Source organism: Oncorhynchus tshawytscha, linkage group LG17 (genome assembly GCF_018296145.1).
Source record: "Oncorhynchus tshawytscha isolate Ot180627B linkage group LG17, Otsh_v2.0, whole genome shotgun sequence".
Lineage (NCBI taxonomy): Eukaryota > Metazoa > Chordata > Actinopteri > Salmoniformes > Salmonidae > Oncorhynchus > Oncorhynchus tshawytscha.
This window is the reverse complement of record NC_056445.1, coordinates 21,365,310-21,382,266: the sequence shown is the minus strand read 5'-3', so window position 1 is coordinate 21,382,266 and position 16,957 is coordinate 21,365,310. Positions and strand designations below refer to the sequence as shown.

General features: G+C 44.3%; 1 protein-coding gene across 1 annotated transcript in view; it reads left to right on the top strand.

The window, feature by feature from the left end:
- The first annotated feature begins 8,879 nt into the window (after positions 1 to 8,879).
- Positions 8,880 to 16,957, top strand: part of LOC112238750 (semaphorin-3C) — a 49,560-nt gene continuing 41,482 nt past the window's right edge. The window contains exons 1-2 of the mRNA XM_042300406.1: positions 8,880 to 9,099; positions 13,633 to 13,805. Of these exons, the coding sequence (XP_042156340.1) occupies positions 13,670 to 13,805 (136 nt within the window). The 5' untranslated portion in view covers positions 8,880 to 9,099; positions 13,633 to 13,669. The remainder of the gene's footprint in view (positions 9,100 to 13,632; positions 13,806 to 16,957) is intronic.

The following is a 16,957-nucleotide window of genomic DNA, read 5'->3' as shown; positions in this document are numbered from 1 at the left end:
TAGAACTCTTCACCAGTAGTGCTTGTTGGCTGATGGGAGATGAGGAGAATGAAATGAACACAATATCAGTCATGTAAAATGAGGGATGAAATGTAATCAAATCCAGTAGAAGGCAGAGTCATTGTAATGAAATTGAATGGTGCTTTATGGGAGGGTAATGACCCATAACCATGTACTTGACAAGCATAGAGGAAGCTATGATAATGGAAGAGAATGAGAAGCACTGTACTATAGCTCTGGTCATGAGGTGAAACCTACTGTGGTATCTGCCTATCGGTCAGTCTTTTTGTCCCTCAGCCCCATGTCTCTTTCTCTCGTTCCCTCTCTGTGTCTCTCTCTGTGTCTCTCTCTCTCGCTCGCTCTCTTATCATTTGAATAACTTATCTAGTAGCTGGTAACATCCACTGAGTAATGCTACACAGATGTCTGTGGCTTCTCAATGTGAATGGAGCACTTTGAGCAGCTGAAACATGGACAGAAAGAAATAGACTCTTCCATTCGCTATTATGAATCATTGGAGGAGGAGGCTATTATTACAGTGTACATGGGACAATGGTCCTTTAAATTTGACCTTTTCCTGATAACTGTTCTCATCATGACTTAAGGTACCACTGTCACCCTCCAAAATCCATGAAATTGAAATTATATGCCATAGATCCCTGGATAGGAAGGTCAGAATTATCTCTGCTAGTAACTGTAACTGTACCCTTTATCACAGACCATGGCTAGACAAAACTACAGGAAGTGGTATAAATCTTATAACTCAACTCCAATATGCTTTTCCTACTGAAGTTAAGGCCTGAGCTAGAGATGCAATTGAGAAGATTAAACCTGCGAGGGAACATATGATATTATTATGCTGTACCCCTTGCTGAGGTGTCTGGCACTGTGACAGACAATATTATTCAGTGGCAGGGGGTGGGGTGCAGCATAATAATGGGGTGGGGTTCTCCAAACAGTTCACGCTGCTGTATAGCAGACCTGGGTTCAGATACTATTTGAAATCTTTCAAATTGTTTTAGTGTTTGTTCTAGCCTGCCTGGAGTGCCAGATGGTCAGGGTTTGCACTATTGTGACTACTCTATTGGCCAGGAAAGCTCATTCAATCCTAGCGGAAGTATTTACAAAGTATTTCAAGTAGTCTTTGAACCCAGGTGTGGTGTATACATGTCATAAACAACAGGAAGGCCTCATACAGAGCCAGTCTAGACCAGTTGAGATTAAAGTTGACTTGTACAGTGCACCTAAGGGAAGGAAGAGGAGAGTAGTAGGAAGGTGGAGGTAGTATAACAGTTGATTGATCCCATAATCTAACTCTGGCCCTTCCTGTTGGACTTTCTGGGAGCTGGTATGTATGAGACTGTGTTGGCAGAACTAATGGTGAGAAGCAGCGCTATTATTAGACACCTGATGATGTCTGCCTTTCCTCGCACCCTGGCTGCCTTAGTCTTCATTGGGCGACCTCGAAGGTATGCGATTCATAATAGGATCAGGTGTGGAGATATTATGAACAGTGTTCTGGGTTGAATTTACTTTGTAGGATTCATGTAGTCTGGGGTCAAACAGACGTCAGCCAGAAGCTAGTTTAGAAGTAATCGTTCCTTTTGACACAGACTCGCTCTTATGAGTCTGTCTGGGTATTATGAGTCACTTAGTTAATTGAGTTCCTCCTCTCCTTTCTCTATAGGCTGTTATTTCTGGACCTTCCGTCCAGCCTCCACTGTGAGACCACAGGATGTCCTTTAGATATGGAAATGCCCCCGTTTATAGAAAGTCTCCCTCTGTTTCCCTCAAATGCCAAGTCATTCTACATTAGACTGAATAAGTAGTCTCGGCTGCGCTGATTCCGCCAGAACTACAACTGTACTACAGTAATGGGATTCTGCAACACGGTCTGAGGGGAACGCTTTCAAAGACGAGTGTCTGAGGAGTTCTACCCCAAACTGTTTCAACACCAACTGTGACTCCGGCTGAATTCCTCTCTCTCTCTCTCTCTCTCTCTCTCTCTCTCTCTCTCTCTCTCTCTCTCTCTCTCCTCTCTCTCTCACTCTCTGCTCTCTCTCTCTCTCTCTCTCCTCCCTGTTCAGGGTGGCAACGGCCAGTCTATTAATCTAACACACAGTGATTTTCAGATCAGAGTCCCCCCTCTCGCTGCCTGGTAGGTTATTACTGACCCCACTATTCACGTTTTCTGCTGTTGTTATTGCAGTCTTTCATGGCTAAGTGGCAGCGGCAGCCTCAACTATGTGCTGTGTGGACAGATGGAGGGAGAGATATGCAAAACCAGAGCAGCTGCACCAACAGAGAAAACAATATGTCCTGATTATACCTCTCATAACACGCACAACACGCAAATCAATCCATCATTAGCTCGTTCAGGCGTCCACTACTCATACACTCCTGCCTCGTTATCATGCCCGTCATTCCCATGGTAATTGAGGAGAGGGTTTGCAATAATCTTCAGTCCGTTGATTGGAACGTCGTGTGCAATTTTGGTAGTATTTGTCAGAGGTACATATGCTGTCCGAAATGGCATGCTATTCTCTATACACTGAGTGTACAAAACATTAAGAACACCTTCCTAATGTTGAGTTTCCCCCCCCCCCTTTTGCCCTCGGAACAGCTTCAAGTTGTCGGGGCATGGGCTCTACAAGGTGTCAAGCGTTCCACAGGGATGCTGGCCCATGTTGACTCCAATGCTTTCCACAGTTGTATCAAGTTGGCTTGGATGTCTTTTGTCTTGCCCATTCACTCTTTGAACGGCACACATACACCATCTATGTTTCAACATCTCAAGACTTAAACATGATTATTTAACCTGTCTCCTCCCCTTCATCTACACTGATTTGAAGTGGATTTAACAAACGACCACAATAAGGGATCATAGCTTTCACCTGGTCAGTCTGTGTCATGGAAAGATCACGTGTTCCTAATGTTTTGTATCCTCAGTGTATAGTGCACTACTTTTGACCAGAGCACCATGGAGTGCTTGTGGAGTGCTTGTACTCAAGCTGGTGGGGGTTCAATACCCATGTGTTGGATACACACTGAGGGAGCAAGACAAGGTCAGCTCTCTGCCTCACATCTTTTATCATCTCCAATTAGTTGTTTATTGGAGCTAATTAGTTAGAGCCTGTAGCTATGATAATGACTTCCCAACTGTACTGTTTCACCAAGCAGTACTCACACAGTAGGAACCAATTGGAGGTTTCATTGGCTCAGTGGGTTAGAGCATGATGCTGGCAACACCAGGGTTGTGGGTTCAATTCCCACACAGGCCACTGAATACAGCTCTCAGTCACTTTGCCAGAGACATCTGTTAAATGATGCGAAGCTGAAGGCAAATGTTCAAAGAAAAATGAGTGCAGAGAAATCTTGATTTGTGTTAAGAATAAGACCTAACTTGAAGGGAGGAATATTCCATGCTCAGCCTGATAGATTGTCCATGTAGTCTCAGAGTTTTTGTTGTATTACACTATGAACTCTCTGGTATAGAATCACATACCATGAAAGCAGATGTGTGTGACGGAACATTTTGGCTTAGTGGAATCACCCGTAACCCTAGCCATCGCTCAATGTATTTAACTTAGGTGTGGCAAACAAAAAACACATGCGCGTGTGTGCGCGGTCTGCTTGTGAAACAAAGACACAGTCATAAGTACAGGTGGACAGTTCAGATTGCCTGATAAATTCTCTAAACTGAAAATGTATTTATCCTCCCAACAAGACGTTTTTGGAAAACTCCAAATGAAGCATACCAATGTTTTATCATCTCTGGCCTCTCTACACAGAGCGGACATGTTTTCCATGACACAACAGACAATGCATCCTGTTCTCAGTGTGTGAGAGTTGCAGCTACCTACATCGTTTACAGTGTCAGAGAGGGCTGTTATTCGGAAAGGTTTCCCTCCTCTCGTCCTCTATAATAATGTCTCTCATTTCTGTATAATGTCATGAAGATAGTTGCAGCCCATCCCTTCTGTCTGAGGCTGACGTGCTCTCAGCTTCATCACAACCATTAGAGTAATTTACTGCTCCTCCCTCCTCTCATCTGTAGAGGGGCTGGATAAAGAGGAGACCCCTTCTGCCTCAATTCTCTCTGGGTGAAGAGAAGAGGCTTTACGGCCCTATGAAATGGTCTCTCCCGCTCTGCTGCTCCATATCCTGACAGTTTAATTGGAGAGGCATAAATCAGCCCATCTGTCAGAGAGAGGGGTAATTATTTCCCTGTCTCCGCTTCTAGCTTTACTGCCCTCTCTTCCTCCCTTAAATAGACATGTAGGAGCACACCCACACATAGTAGTAGTAAATACACACACACTCGCTCACACACACTAAATTAATGAATTTGTCTTAATATTGTGTTGCAATGTATTTTTAATAAATGTTCTCTGACTTAGTTTCATAAAACACATTTGGAATGCATTTTTCGAGTTGATTGTATATTGAAAATGTATTGAAACCATAACACATTGGTTTGCACCAAGCTCTCAAACTCTGTGAAAACTCAACCTCAAAGCTTTTAAAATGTAAAAGTGTAAATCCTGCTTGCCTTTACCCATAAACTGACAGGAGTCGTTCAAGTCATTCCAAGAGCAACACAAATGTACCCATTCATGGAAACACAACCTGGGTAGAATGTACAATACCTCACAGCTCTCTGGAGTACACTCTGGAAATATAGCACACATTGGCATGTGGCTACTATGTGTGGTGACACATCTCATTCATGTATTTAGGTATGTGTCAGGCCTTTGAACAATGTGGTTTTGTTTTGGCACAATTTGCTGGGCAGTAGAGGTACAAACGAGGAGATACCATTACATATCTCATCCTGAGGTTCCTACTCAACTCACTGGTGGAAAATACAAGTAAATGCTCCCTCTTTTCAGGACCCCCTTAATTGTAACCCCCAAAGCTGACTCAGCACAACAGGGCTGTGTTCATTAGGCACCAAATGGAATAAAATGTACTGAAACAAGGAGAGATTACCTGGACTTGTTCAATGAGAAATGTAACTGTTCATATTATGTTGCAAAATGTTTGAACATGACCCAGGACTCGCTTTAAAGTGTGTTTGGTGGGTCTATTTTGAGGTGACTCTGAAAGTGATATGGTCTCTGCATTGTATTGTTGCATGCTTCTGGTCTGAGAGAGGGCATACCACTCAGATGATATGTCACATTCTGACCTTTATTTCCTTTGTTTTGTCATTATTTAGTATGGTCAGGGCGTGAGTTGGGGTGGGCAGTCTGTTTGTTTTTCTATGATTTGGGTATTTCTATGTTTCGGCCTAGTATGGTTCTCAATCAGAGGCAGGTGTCATTAGTTGTCTCTGATTGAGAATCATACTTAGATAGCCTGGGTTTCACTGTGTGTTTGTGGGTGATTGTTCCTGTCTCTGTGTTTGCACCAGATAGGGATGTTTTGGGGTTTCTTGTTTTATTTTGTTTTGTTGTGTTCATCTTTGAATTAAACATGAATCAGAATAACCTCACTGCGCTTTGGTCTGCCTCTCCGTCAATGGAAGAAATCCCTTACATGATAAGCCATATGCTCCCAGAGGCAACCCAACTATAGTGGATCTCTCAGGGATGCACTAACCTACCCTGTGACTTAGAATGTAGGCTTTAGGCTATACCTTAGTAAAGGCAATGGAATAATAAAGTGTGTATATACAGTTGAATTCGGAAGTTTACATACACTTAGATTGGAGTCATTAAAACTCGTTGTTCAACCACTCCACACATTTCTTGTTAACAAACTATAGTTTTGGAACGTCGGTTAGGACATCTACTTTGTGCATGACACAAGTCATTTTTTCCAACAATTGTTTACAGACAGATTATTTCAGTTATAATTACCTGTATCACAATTCCAGTGGGTCAGAGGTTTACATACACTGAGTTGACTGTGCCTTTAAACAACTTGGAAAATTCCAGAAAATTATGATATGGATGACACAAGTCATTTTTCCAACAATTGTTTACAGACAGATTATTTCAGTTATAATTACCTGTATCACAATTCCAGTGGGTCAGAGGTTTACATACACTGAGTTGACTGTGCCTTTAAACAACTTGGAAAATTCCAGAAAATTATGATATGGCTTTAGAAATTTCTGATAGGTTAATTGACATCATTTGAGTCAATTGGAGGTGTACCTGTGGATGTATTTCAAGGCCTACCTTCAAACTCAGTGCCTCTTTGCTTGACATTATGGGAAAATCAAAAGAAATCAGCTAAGATCTCAGAAAAAAATGTGTAGACCTCCACAAGTCTGGTTCATCCTTGGGAGCAATTTCCAAACACCTGAAGGTACCACGTTCATCTGTACAAACAATAGTACGCAAGTGTAAACACCATGGGACCACGCAGCCATCATACCGCTCAGGAAGGAGACGCGTTCTGTCTCCTAGAGATGAACGTACTTTGGTGCAAAAAGTGCAAATCAATCCCAGAATAACAGCAAGGACCTTGTGAAGATGCTGGAGGAAGCAGGTTTAAAAGTATCTATATCCACAGTAAAAACGAGTCCTATATCGACATAACCTGAAAGGCCGCTCAGCAAGGATGAAGCCACTGCTCCAAAACCGCCATAAAAAAAGTCAGATTATGGTTTGCAACTGCACAAAGATCGTACTTTTTGGAGAAATGTCCTCCGGTCTGATGAAAGAAAAATATAAATATATTTATGTTTGGAGGAAAAAGGGGGAGTCTTGCAAGCCGAAGAACACCATCCCAACCATGAAGCATGAGGGTGGCAGCATCATGTTGTGGGGGTGCTTTGCTGCAAGAGGGACTGGTGCACTTCACAAAATAGATGGCATCATGAGGGTGTATGTAAACTTCCAACTTCAGCTGTGTGTATATATACTGTATATTAGAATGGAGAGCCAGGCTACATAAGAACACAAGTGGAGGAAATGAATAGTTTAGGAATATTTGTGTGAATGCCATAGTAACTTCCTTAGGATATCAAATTATCATCAGAATTCATATAACGTCTCAGCATGAAGAAAATATGTCCCCCGACTAACCCAAAATCTGGGCTGTAACATTTTACAACACTACTATGAAATAATGAATGTGTTGTTTTTGAAACTGTCTCCAGCCCATGTTAGTTGTGATTTGTATTATTTGGATATGTTCAACAGGAATAATATTTAATATTGTGTTGGTGTGTAGTGTAGATAGTGAAGAAGGAAGAGTCTGTGTTTTAATTTCATCTACTGCTGAAGGGCAATATGACTGAATGTGTTTGGGTAGTGTCCATAGATAAACTGTCCAGGGCTCTGCTGGACATAACTGATTGGTACTGGCTCAGTCTCTCTCATATTCTCCTGCTTCTTCTGCTTTCTCCCTAGTTGCCTCTGTCTGTCTGCGTGAGGTAGGAGTCCTCTGTTTGCCTGTGTTTGTGTGATGTAGGAGTCCTCTGTTTTCCTGTTTGTGTGATGTATAAGTCCTCTGTTTGCCTGTGTTTGTGTGAGGTAGGAGTCCTCTGTTTGCCTGTGTTTGTGTGATGTAGGAGTCCTCTGTTTTCCTGTTTGTGTGATGTATAAGTCCTCTGTTTGCCTGTGTTTGTGTGAGGTAGGAGTCCTCTGTTTGCCTGTGTTTTGTGTGAGGTAGGAGTCCTCTGTTTGCCTGTGTTTGTGTGAGGTAGGAGTCCTCTGTTTGCCTGTATTTGTGTGATGTAGGAGTCCTCTGTTTGCTTGTGTTTGTGTGATGCAGGAGTCCTTTGTCTGTCTGTGTGTTTGTGTAAGGTAGGAGTCCTCTGTCTGTGTTTGTGTGAGGTAAGAGTCCTCTGTCTGTCTGTGTTTGTGTGAGGTAGGAGTCCTCTGTCTGTCTGTGTGTTTGTGTGAGGTAGGAGTCCTCTGTCTGTCTGTGTCTTTGTGAGGTAGGAGCCCTCTGTCTGTCTGTGTTTGAGTGAGGTAGGAGTCCTCTGTCTGTCTGAGTCTGTATGAGGTAGGAGTCCTCTGTCTCCCTGTGTGAGGTAGGAGTCCTCTGTCTGTCTGTGTTTGTGTGAGGTAGGAGACCTCTGTCTGTCTGTGTATATGTGAGGTAGGAGTCCTCTGTCTGTCTGTGTTTGTGTGAGGTAGGATTCCTCTCTGTCTGTGTGTTTGTGTGAGGTAGGAGTCCTCTGTCTGTCTGTGTAAGGTAGGAGTCCTCTGTCTGTGTCTGTGTGAGGTAGGAGCCCTCTGTCTGTCTGTGTTTGAGTGAGGTAGGAGTCCTCTGTCTATCTGTGTCTGTGTGAGGTAGGAGTCCTCTGTCTGTCTGAGTCTGTATGAGGTAGGAGTCCTCTGTCTCCCTGTGTGAGGTAGGAATCCTCTGTCTGTCTGTGTTTGTGTGAGGTAGGAGACCTCTGTCTGTCTGTGTCTATGTGAGGTAGGAGTCCTCTGTCTGTCTGTGTTTGTGTGAGGTAGGATTCCTCTCTGTCTGTGTGTTTGTGTGAGGTAGGAGTCCTCTGTCTGTCTGTGTAAGGTAGGAGTCCTCTGTCTGTGTCTGTGTGAGGTAGAAGTCCTCTGTCTGTCTGTGTCTTTGTGAGGTAGGAGTCCTTTGTCTGTCTGTGTCTGTGTGAGGTAGGAGACCTCTGTCTGTCTGTGTCTGTGTGAGGTAAGAGTCCTCTGTCTGTCTGTGTTTGTGTGAGGTAGGAGTCCTCTGTCTGTCTGTGTGAGATGGGAATCCTCTCTGTCTGTCTGAGATGGGAATCCTCCAGATAAATGTTAGTACTGGGAGGGATTGGGTGATCAGTTCGCTGTCTCGTTAGCTGACGGAGGGGGAGAGAGAAAGAGAAACGAGGGGGGGGGACTTCAGTAGAGTATGTAATAGGAAGCCAGCCCTTTCTCTCTCTCCTCCTCTCTCTCCCCTTCCCTCTATCATCTCTTTCTCTTTCACTCATCAAGTCAGTCCTGCAGGCGGTTGGATGGAATAGCAGCAGCGCTCTCTTCTCTGCCTTCTTTCTGGGTTAGTCACCAGGGAACCGTCTCAGTGGTGCTAAAGTGATTGAAGAGGATAAGGACTGGGTCAACACAAGAACAAACAGGGAACCAGGGCTTTGGGATCGGGACAGAGACAGAGCAGGAGAGGAAGCCTTATAAGGTGGGTCCTAGGCTGGGCTGTCCTAGGCTGGGACAGGGGTGTGTGGACAGTCAATCTTTGTGACAGAGAGATCACTCACCGGGGCCGTGAAAGAGAGGCGGTAGTGGGAGAGGGCTGCGTGGATTTGGGCTAACAGGTGCAGGGTCCCACTGGTAGACAGACGGAAAGGGAATAAGAACGGCTGAAAGGGAACACATTTAGACAAGTATTAAGAAAATCTCCAAAATACTTCATCCAAATGTAGCTACATTTGTGTCTTGTTAATTTAGATACCCGTTTGCAGTTTGGTGGTTTATTTTCTCCTTTCTATAATGATGGATAAGGGGTTTTCTGTGTTGAGTTTTGTCACAATATGTCTGAAATGAGGTGCTGTGAGGAGTCTGAAAAGTAATGCTGACCATTGAATGTGTTTTTGATTGTTCTTCATCACTGATGTTTGCACACCATACTGTATTTATGGTGGGATACATGATATATTAACATTTACATCGAGTAGAAAGAAGTAGAATTGTTATAGGACGTACTATTACAAATATATCAGGGTGATCACAAGTGTGCCTTTGCTCCGGGACTGAGATTGTCACGTTGTCTGACATTAACTATATGAGTAAAAATAGAAGATTGTGAGTCTGAGATGATTGACGATAAACCAAAGATATTGTTAAAAAAGTATTATTCAATTCTATTCAACTGGTTACTGTAGAGCCCTGAATCCTCTGTTTTCAGGAACACAATCACTCAGTTTTCCTTAGCTCTCCCTAGTCAAAAGTGTGCTTGGCAACATGTCCATGTACCCGAGCCATTAACTTGTGAGTGACAAGGTGTGGTGTGAACACTCGGAGGCCCTCTGGTAGATCCTGTAGGCAGAGGGATCACTGCGATACAGACAATTCACACAGATTAACTCTATACTCTCAATATATTATTATTACTATTATTATTATAATTTACCATCTGCTATTATTTACATGCTCGAGGTCTAAATAGCATCTCTGTCATGACTAGAGAGAGAGACACAGTCTCTTGTCTAATTTATGTGTTGTAATTACAGTGTGGTTATCTCTATCTAAAGGAGGAATCTTTGTACAAATAGGACCAGGAAGAAGAGCGAGTCTAGAGCAAAACAAGCCATTTATCAAGTCGTAACCCAGATGAGACTGCTTTTTCCTCATTACGTTCCATGTACAGTGCATTTGGAAAGTATTCTGACCCCTTGATTTTTTCCACATTTTGTTACGGTACAGCCTTATTCTAAAATGTATTTTTAAAAATCCCCTCATCAGTCTACACACAATACCGCATAACGATCACATTCTAGTGTACAAAGCCATATGGAGAGCCATAAATATTCACATTAATTTGTCTGGCAAGACTGTACTCTGTCCAGAAATACTGCAGCTTGCAAATGTATTAAAAAAACGGAAATATATTTTTTTATATTCAGACCCTTTACTCAGTACTTTGTTGAAGCACCTTTGGCAGCGATTACAGCCTTGAGACTTCTTATGTATGACGCTACAAGCTTGACTCACCTCCATTTGGGGAGTTTCTCCCATTCTTCTCTGAAGATCCTCTCAAGCTCTCTCAGGATGGATGGGGAGTGTCGCTGCACAGCTATTTTCAGGAGATGTTCGTTCGGGTTCAAGTCCGGGCTCTGGTTGGGCCACTTGAGGGCATTCAGAGACTTGTCCCAAAGCCACTCCTGCGTTGTCTTGGCTGTGTGCTTAGGGTCGTTGTCCTGTTGGAAGGTGAACCTTCGCCCCAGTCTGAGGTCCTGAGTGCTTCGGAGCAGGTTTTCATCAAGGATCTCTCTATACTTTGCTCTGTTCATCTTTCCCTCGATCCTGACTAGTCTCCCAGTCCCTGCCACTGAAAAACATCCCCACAGCATGATGCTGCCACCACCATGCTTCACCGTAGGGATTGTGCCAGGTTTCCTCCAGATGTGACACTTGGCCTTCAGGCCAAAGAGATCAATCTTGGTTTCATCAGACAAGAGAATCTTGTTTCCCGTGGTCTGAGAGTCTTTAGGTGCCTTTTGGGCTGTCATGTGTGTTTTACTGAAGAGTGGCTTCCGTCTGGCCACTCTACAATAAAGGCCTGATTGGTGGAGTGTTGCAGAGATGGTTGTCCTTCTGGATGGTTCTCCCATCTCCCCAGAGTTACTCTAGAGATCTGTAGAAGTGACCATCTGGTTCTTGGTCACCTCCCTGACCAAGGCCCTTCTCCCCCGATTGCTCAGTTTGGCCGAGCGGCCAGCTCTAGGAAGAGTCTTAGTGGTTCCAAATTTGTTCCATTTAAGAATGATGTTCTTGGGGACCTTCAGTGCTGCAGACATTTTTTGGTACCCTTCCCAGATCTGTGCCTCAACACAATCCTGTGTCAGAGCAAAAACCAAGACATGAGCTCTACGGACAATTCCTTCAACCTCATGGCTTGGTTTTTGCTCTGACAGCTGTGTGCCTTTCCAAATCATGTCCAATCAATTGAATTTACCACAGGTGGACTCCAACCAATTTGTAGAAACATCTCAAGGATGATCAATGGAAACAGGATGCACCTGAGCTCAATTTTGAGTATCATAGTAATGGGTCTGAATACTTATGTAAATAATGTAAAAACCTGTTTTCGCTTCGCTTTGTTACTGTGTGTAGATTGAAAAAAAAACATTAATTTAATACATTTTAGAATAAGTCTGTAACAAAACTAAATGTGAAAAAAGTCAAGAGGTCTGAATTCTTTCCGAATGCACTGTAAACGTGCTCAATTGTGTTAGATATGAATAGTCCATTACAAAAGACAGACAGAGGAATTTCTCTCATTCAATAAGGACATTATGGCAGAGCCAGATGATCAGATCTCCTGTTCAGCATCTAGGAAAAACAAAATGTCATCATACATTCATTGACTGGTCGTTTTTGAAAAGAGAGACTCCCTCTGAAGTGGTCAGATGGAACATTCCTTAGGCAAAGGGCCAAACAACACACAATAAACCCAATTATTCTTATACCCCTTCGGTAATGTATTGCTGTATTTATTCAAGTCCACCTCCTTTGTGGAGACCGATTTAATTGTCATCGCCAGGATTCCTTGGCAAGGCGTCAGCAAGCAGCAGTATTTCTGGACTGACTACAGTCTCGCCAGACAAATGAATGTTTATGGCTATCCACATGGCTTTGTACACCAGAATGTGGAGCATTGCTCCTTATAAGGCTGTTATGTACATCAATGTGGAGTTTGGTTGTGTACATAGAGCACTACCGGGCTGCCAGATATACTTTAGGAGGTTAGGCAGGTCAGTTGTACTAGCTAGGTGCCAGTCATATTTGTAGGGATCTCCATGATACCACCTGACAGGTTATACAGTATGACCGTGGTAGATTTAAAGCAGGAGAGAAGTTTCAGTTGTATGTGTCTAATCCTGCTGAGGTGGTGTGTCATGGCAGGCCTGTGTCTTCTCTCACTGTAATGACTCCTGGCACTCAGCAGCAGTAGAGGCTCCGGTCTCCAGCGATGGCTTAAGCAGCTGTGAGGCTGACATCTCCAGTCCAGCGCAAGGGCTTCTCTCTCCGTGAACTCACTCCAGCTAGGGTGGGCTGGGATAGGGAGGGCTAGGGCCGGTTTAGGAAGCCATGCTGACAAAGAGATCTTAACCCTTCTGCACTTTTCCATATGCGTTCTAACTCTTCACACGCGGCCCCTCAAACGACGACCCAAGCCCGTCATGCAGGTTACATTTCAGCTGGGTGATATATGGTTCATCTGATCCCAGTGCCTCAACCTTTCCGTCAGCTGCATCCCAAATTGAAAGTTTCATAGATATCCCACCCTCATCTATAAGCCATGAGAATATAGATCTGCCTTTATTTGGGTGCATTTTATTGTCTCCCACATTTTTTTTATTTTTATTAAACCAATATGGATACTTTGCATACAACACATTGAGTGCCATGGCCTTGGGCAGAAGAGCCTGCACATTTTTTGGTTAGCAGTAAGAGAATCTCTCTACAGGAGAAGATCCCCTGGTAATACCTGTCTTCATCAATAATGGAGCTCCTCTTGTCCAATAATGGAAGCAGAGTGAAGGCAGGACAGGAGATTCTCCCCCAGTTCTTTTGTGTAGAGGAATCTCATCCATATTTAACAGTGAGCCATGTTAAAGGATGTGGTAACTGATGGATTTAACTGTCATGTGACGCTCTGATCTCTCTCCTTTAAAACGGATCCTCCTTATTTAGTGTTATTATTAGAACAGGAAGTAGTTACCATAGGACAGGAAGTAGACACCATAGGACTGGAATAGATCATGGAGGGCTGCATCACTGCTAGTTTTCATCCTACCATTCTAATCAGGAATTGTTTCAGACCTGGGAAACGAGATGAGTGAATCAATCAATTACTGGGATCTATTAACTACCAGGAAGAGAATAAAATCAGCAGTGCTGTAGCCCTCGTGGACTGGATTTGAACATCCCTGCCGTATCTGTGGTACTGTAGTCTGACCAGTGATGTCCCTCTCTCTTCCTCCCTCAGGTTATTTGGACTAGGTGTGGTGTGAGGCCCTGCTGTCATGAGGTGGCCGGAGGGGGTCGTTAAGACCCCGCCCTGGATAGGAGTCAGATCCACCCTCCTGGCTCTCTCTCTCCTCCTCACTTGTGTATCCAGCTTCCTCCAGCCACTGCCAAGAGTCTTCCTCTCCTTCGAAGGTAAAGAAATGTCCTGTTTACTCCAACAGTGAATTCCTAAGCATCGGACAGACATGCCCTCCATCTAACCTTCTACAGAACATCCGTAAAGCATTACCTCAGGCTTAGTCTCATCCTGGTCTGCTGTGTTTTATCACAGCTGTGATGAGCTTACAAAACACAATGAAGCTATTAGTTTATAGTGTTAATGGGTCACATATGGTCAATAACAGATTGATGCCCAACCAGAGGATGTACAATCATCTTTGTCATTTTGAACTAATGAGAAAATACTCTATAATTACCTTCTCTGCAATGTCTGAGATGAGATCGTTGAATGTTCCCTTAGATGTTTGCGTTTGATTGACATTTAATCAGTGTTCTCCACCAGATAGTGGGAGGCCGGCTCTAACCTTTAAAGTACCCATGCTGCTTAGTCCCTGTGGGCCTTAACATCGACATGTTCTTGGTTTCGGCCTGTGAGATCCTGAAATCATGGTTCCATTTCTTTGTTCTGTTCCATGTCATTGAGGCGAGCCAGAGCCGTACCTCTGTGAGATTGTACTGTACTGTGTCATGAATGACTGACTGCCCTGGCTCAGCCTGGTCCTGGTTAACGTTAAACACACACAGTTGGTGGAGGCACAGTTTCCCATCCCTGTGAGTGTTGTTACAGACTCTTGGTCTGACTCTTGGTTCCTCTTCTATTTAATTTCCATGACACAGATAATTGGATGAATTATTAACCCTCTGAACTAGGAAGGAGTTTGCGGGGGAGGAGGGGTTGTTTCTTGTTTCTCATGCTTTCAGGAACCAGCTACCCCTCCTCATAAGTGGTGTAACTGTACACTGGTGTTGATGTTGTACAGAAACTGATGGGTATGTTTGATCATCTTTCAGTACCTTCAGGCCCAATGCAGGAGAGACTGTGTGGATGTGCCAAACTCAGCAAAAAAAGAAAGAGTCCTCTCACTGTCCTCTCACTGTCAACAGCTTATATTTTCAGCAAACTTAACATATGTTCATACAAATATTTACACAACAAGATTCAACAACTGAGACATAAACTGAACAAGTTCCACAGACATGTGACTAACAGAAATGGAATAATGTGTCTCTGAACAAAGGGGGGGTCAAAATCAAAAGAAATAGTCAATATCTTGTGTGGCCACCAGCTGCATTAAGTACTGCAGTGCATCTCCTCCTCATGGACTGCACCAGATTTGCCAGTTCTTGCTGTGAGATGTTACCCCACTCTTCCACCAAAGCACCTGCAAGTTCCCGGACATTTCTGGTGGGAATGGCCCTAGCCCTCACCCTCTCATCCAACAGGTCCCAGACGTGCTCAATGGGATTGAGATCCAGGCTCTTCGCTGGCCATGGCAGAACACTGACATTCCTGTCTTGCAGGAAACCGCGCACAGAACAAGCAGTATGGCTGGTGGCATTGTCATGCTGGAGGGTCATGTCAGGATGAGCCTGCAGGAAGGGTACCACATTAGGGAGGAGGATGTCTTCCCTGTAACGCACAGCATTGAGATTGCCTGCAATGACAACAAGCTCAGTCCGATGATGCTGTGACACACCGGCCCAGACCGTGACGGACCCTCCACCTCCAAATCAATCCCGCTTCAGTCTGAGCACTGACAGAGGGGTTGTGCGTTCCTGGTGTAACTCGGTCAGTTGTTGTTGCCATCCTGTACCTGTCCCGCAGGTGTGATGTTCGGATGTACCGATCCTGTGCAGGTGTTGTTACACGTGGTCTGCCACTGCGAGGACGATCAGCTGTACGCCCTGTCTCCCTGTAGCGCTGTTTTAGGCGTCTCACAGTACGGACATTGCAATTTCTTGCCCTGGCCACATCTGCAGTCCTCATGCCTCCTTGCAGCATGCCAAAGGCATGTTCACGCAGATGAGCAGGGACCCTAGGCATCTTTCTTTTGGTGTTCTTCAGAGTCACTAGAAAGGCCTCTTTAGTGTCCTAAGTTTTCATAACTGTGACCTTAATTGCCTTTTTCCTTGACTCCAGGCACCTTTCTCTTCCTCTCACTGGCTCTCATCCTCTCTCTGCCCCTTTTCTCCTACTGTCTCTCCTTTCTCCTTTCATTGACTGACTTTCTCTCTCCTTTCCCTCTCTTCTTCTCTCTGTGTTTCTCTGTGATTGTCTTGAGTGCTGTAGCCCAGTGCTGTAGCCCAGAGACAGGCAGTGAAACGCCCAACTCAGCAGAGCTGCTCACAGACAGGACCCAGGCTGTATACTCTTGTCTAGGGGATGTGTGGAGCATTACTGGTGGCTTGGAAAATGTATGCTATCTCACTGCAAACAGACCAAACCACTCAAATACCTCTGTGGCTTTTACATACAACCACGGTAGGCCTATTCACTCCTGCCCTGTTAAAATGTCTATCCTCCAGGATTCACCATCAACATACTGGGAATGAATCTATCCCTGCTGCTGATCATGGGATTGGTCAATCCCTTTTCCATGTGTGGATTTGATTTGTCTCCATTCCTTGCTTTAGTGCAGTTCTACTGTATCTTAGTGAAACGTCAAAGGGAGCTATTATCAGTCAAATATGTTCTAAAGTGGTTCTTGGTTGCTTAGCTCTGGTTTTGTGGTGGACCGGTAGAAGCTTTTCTTTTTTTAAAGTCAGATGTGTGTCTGTCACTTAGGATGATCTATGTAGGTGCTTCGCTGTGCTTCATTCTCATGGGACTCATTGGATTGAATTAGTGTGAAAACAGAAGGGGAGGGAATTTGGCAGTGACTAGAAGGACGTTTTAAAGAAAGGAATGGAGATGTGATTGGGAGCCAAGATTTCAGGTGTTGGTTAGCTTCCATGCTGTGATTTTAGAGCTATTCTATCCGAGATGTTAAGCACAGGGGAGTTGAGCTGAACTGATCTTTGTTGGTGGAGATGGAAATCATTTGCCGTTGGGGCGGACAGGCTCCATATTTCATCCTGCCTTCAGTGGAGCTTCTGCCTGGGAGAGATCCAGATGTAGGGAGTTTATACTCCTCTGACCCAGGGAGAGGGCTCTTCTCTCCAATAAACTCCAGTGTGGATTTCCCCACTGAGGGAAGTATTTGGGGTGCATGGGCTCTCTCCAGTACCAGGGTGGGGAGAAGAGAGGTGCAGGGCCCAGAGAGGGTAACAGGTGGGGGGTCCAG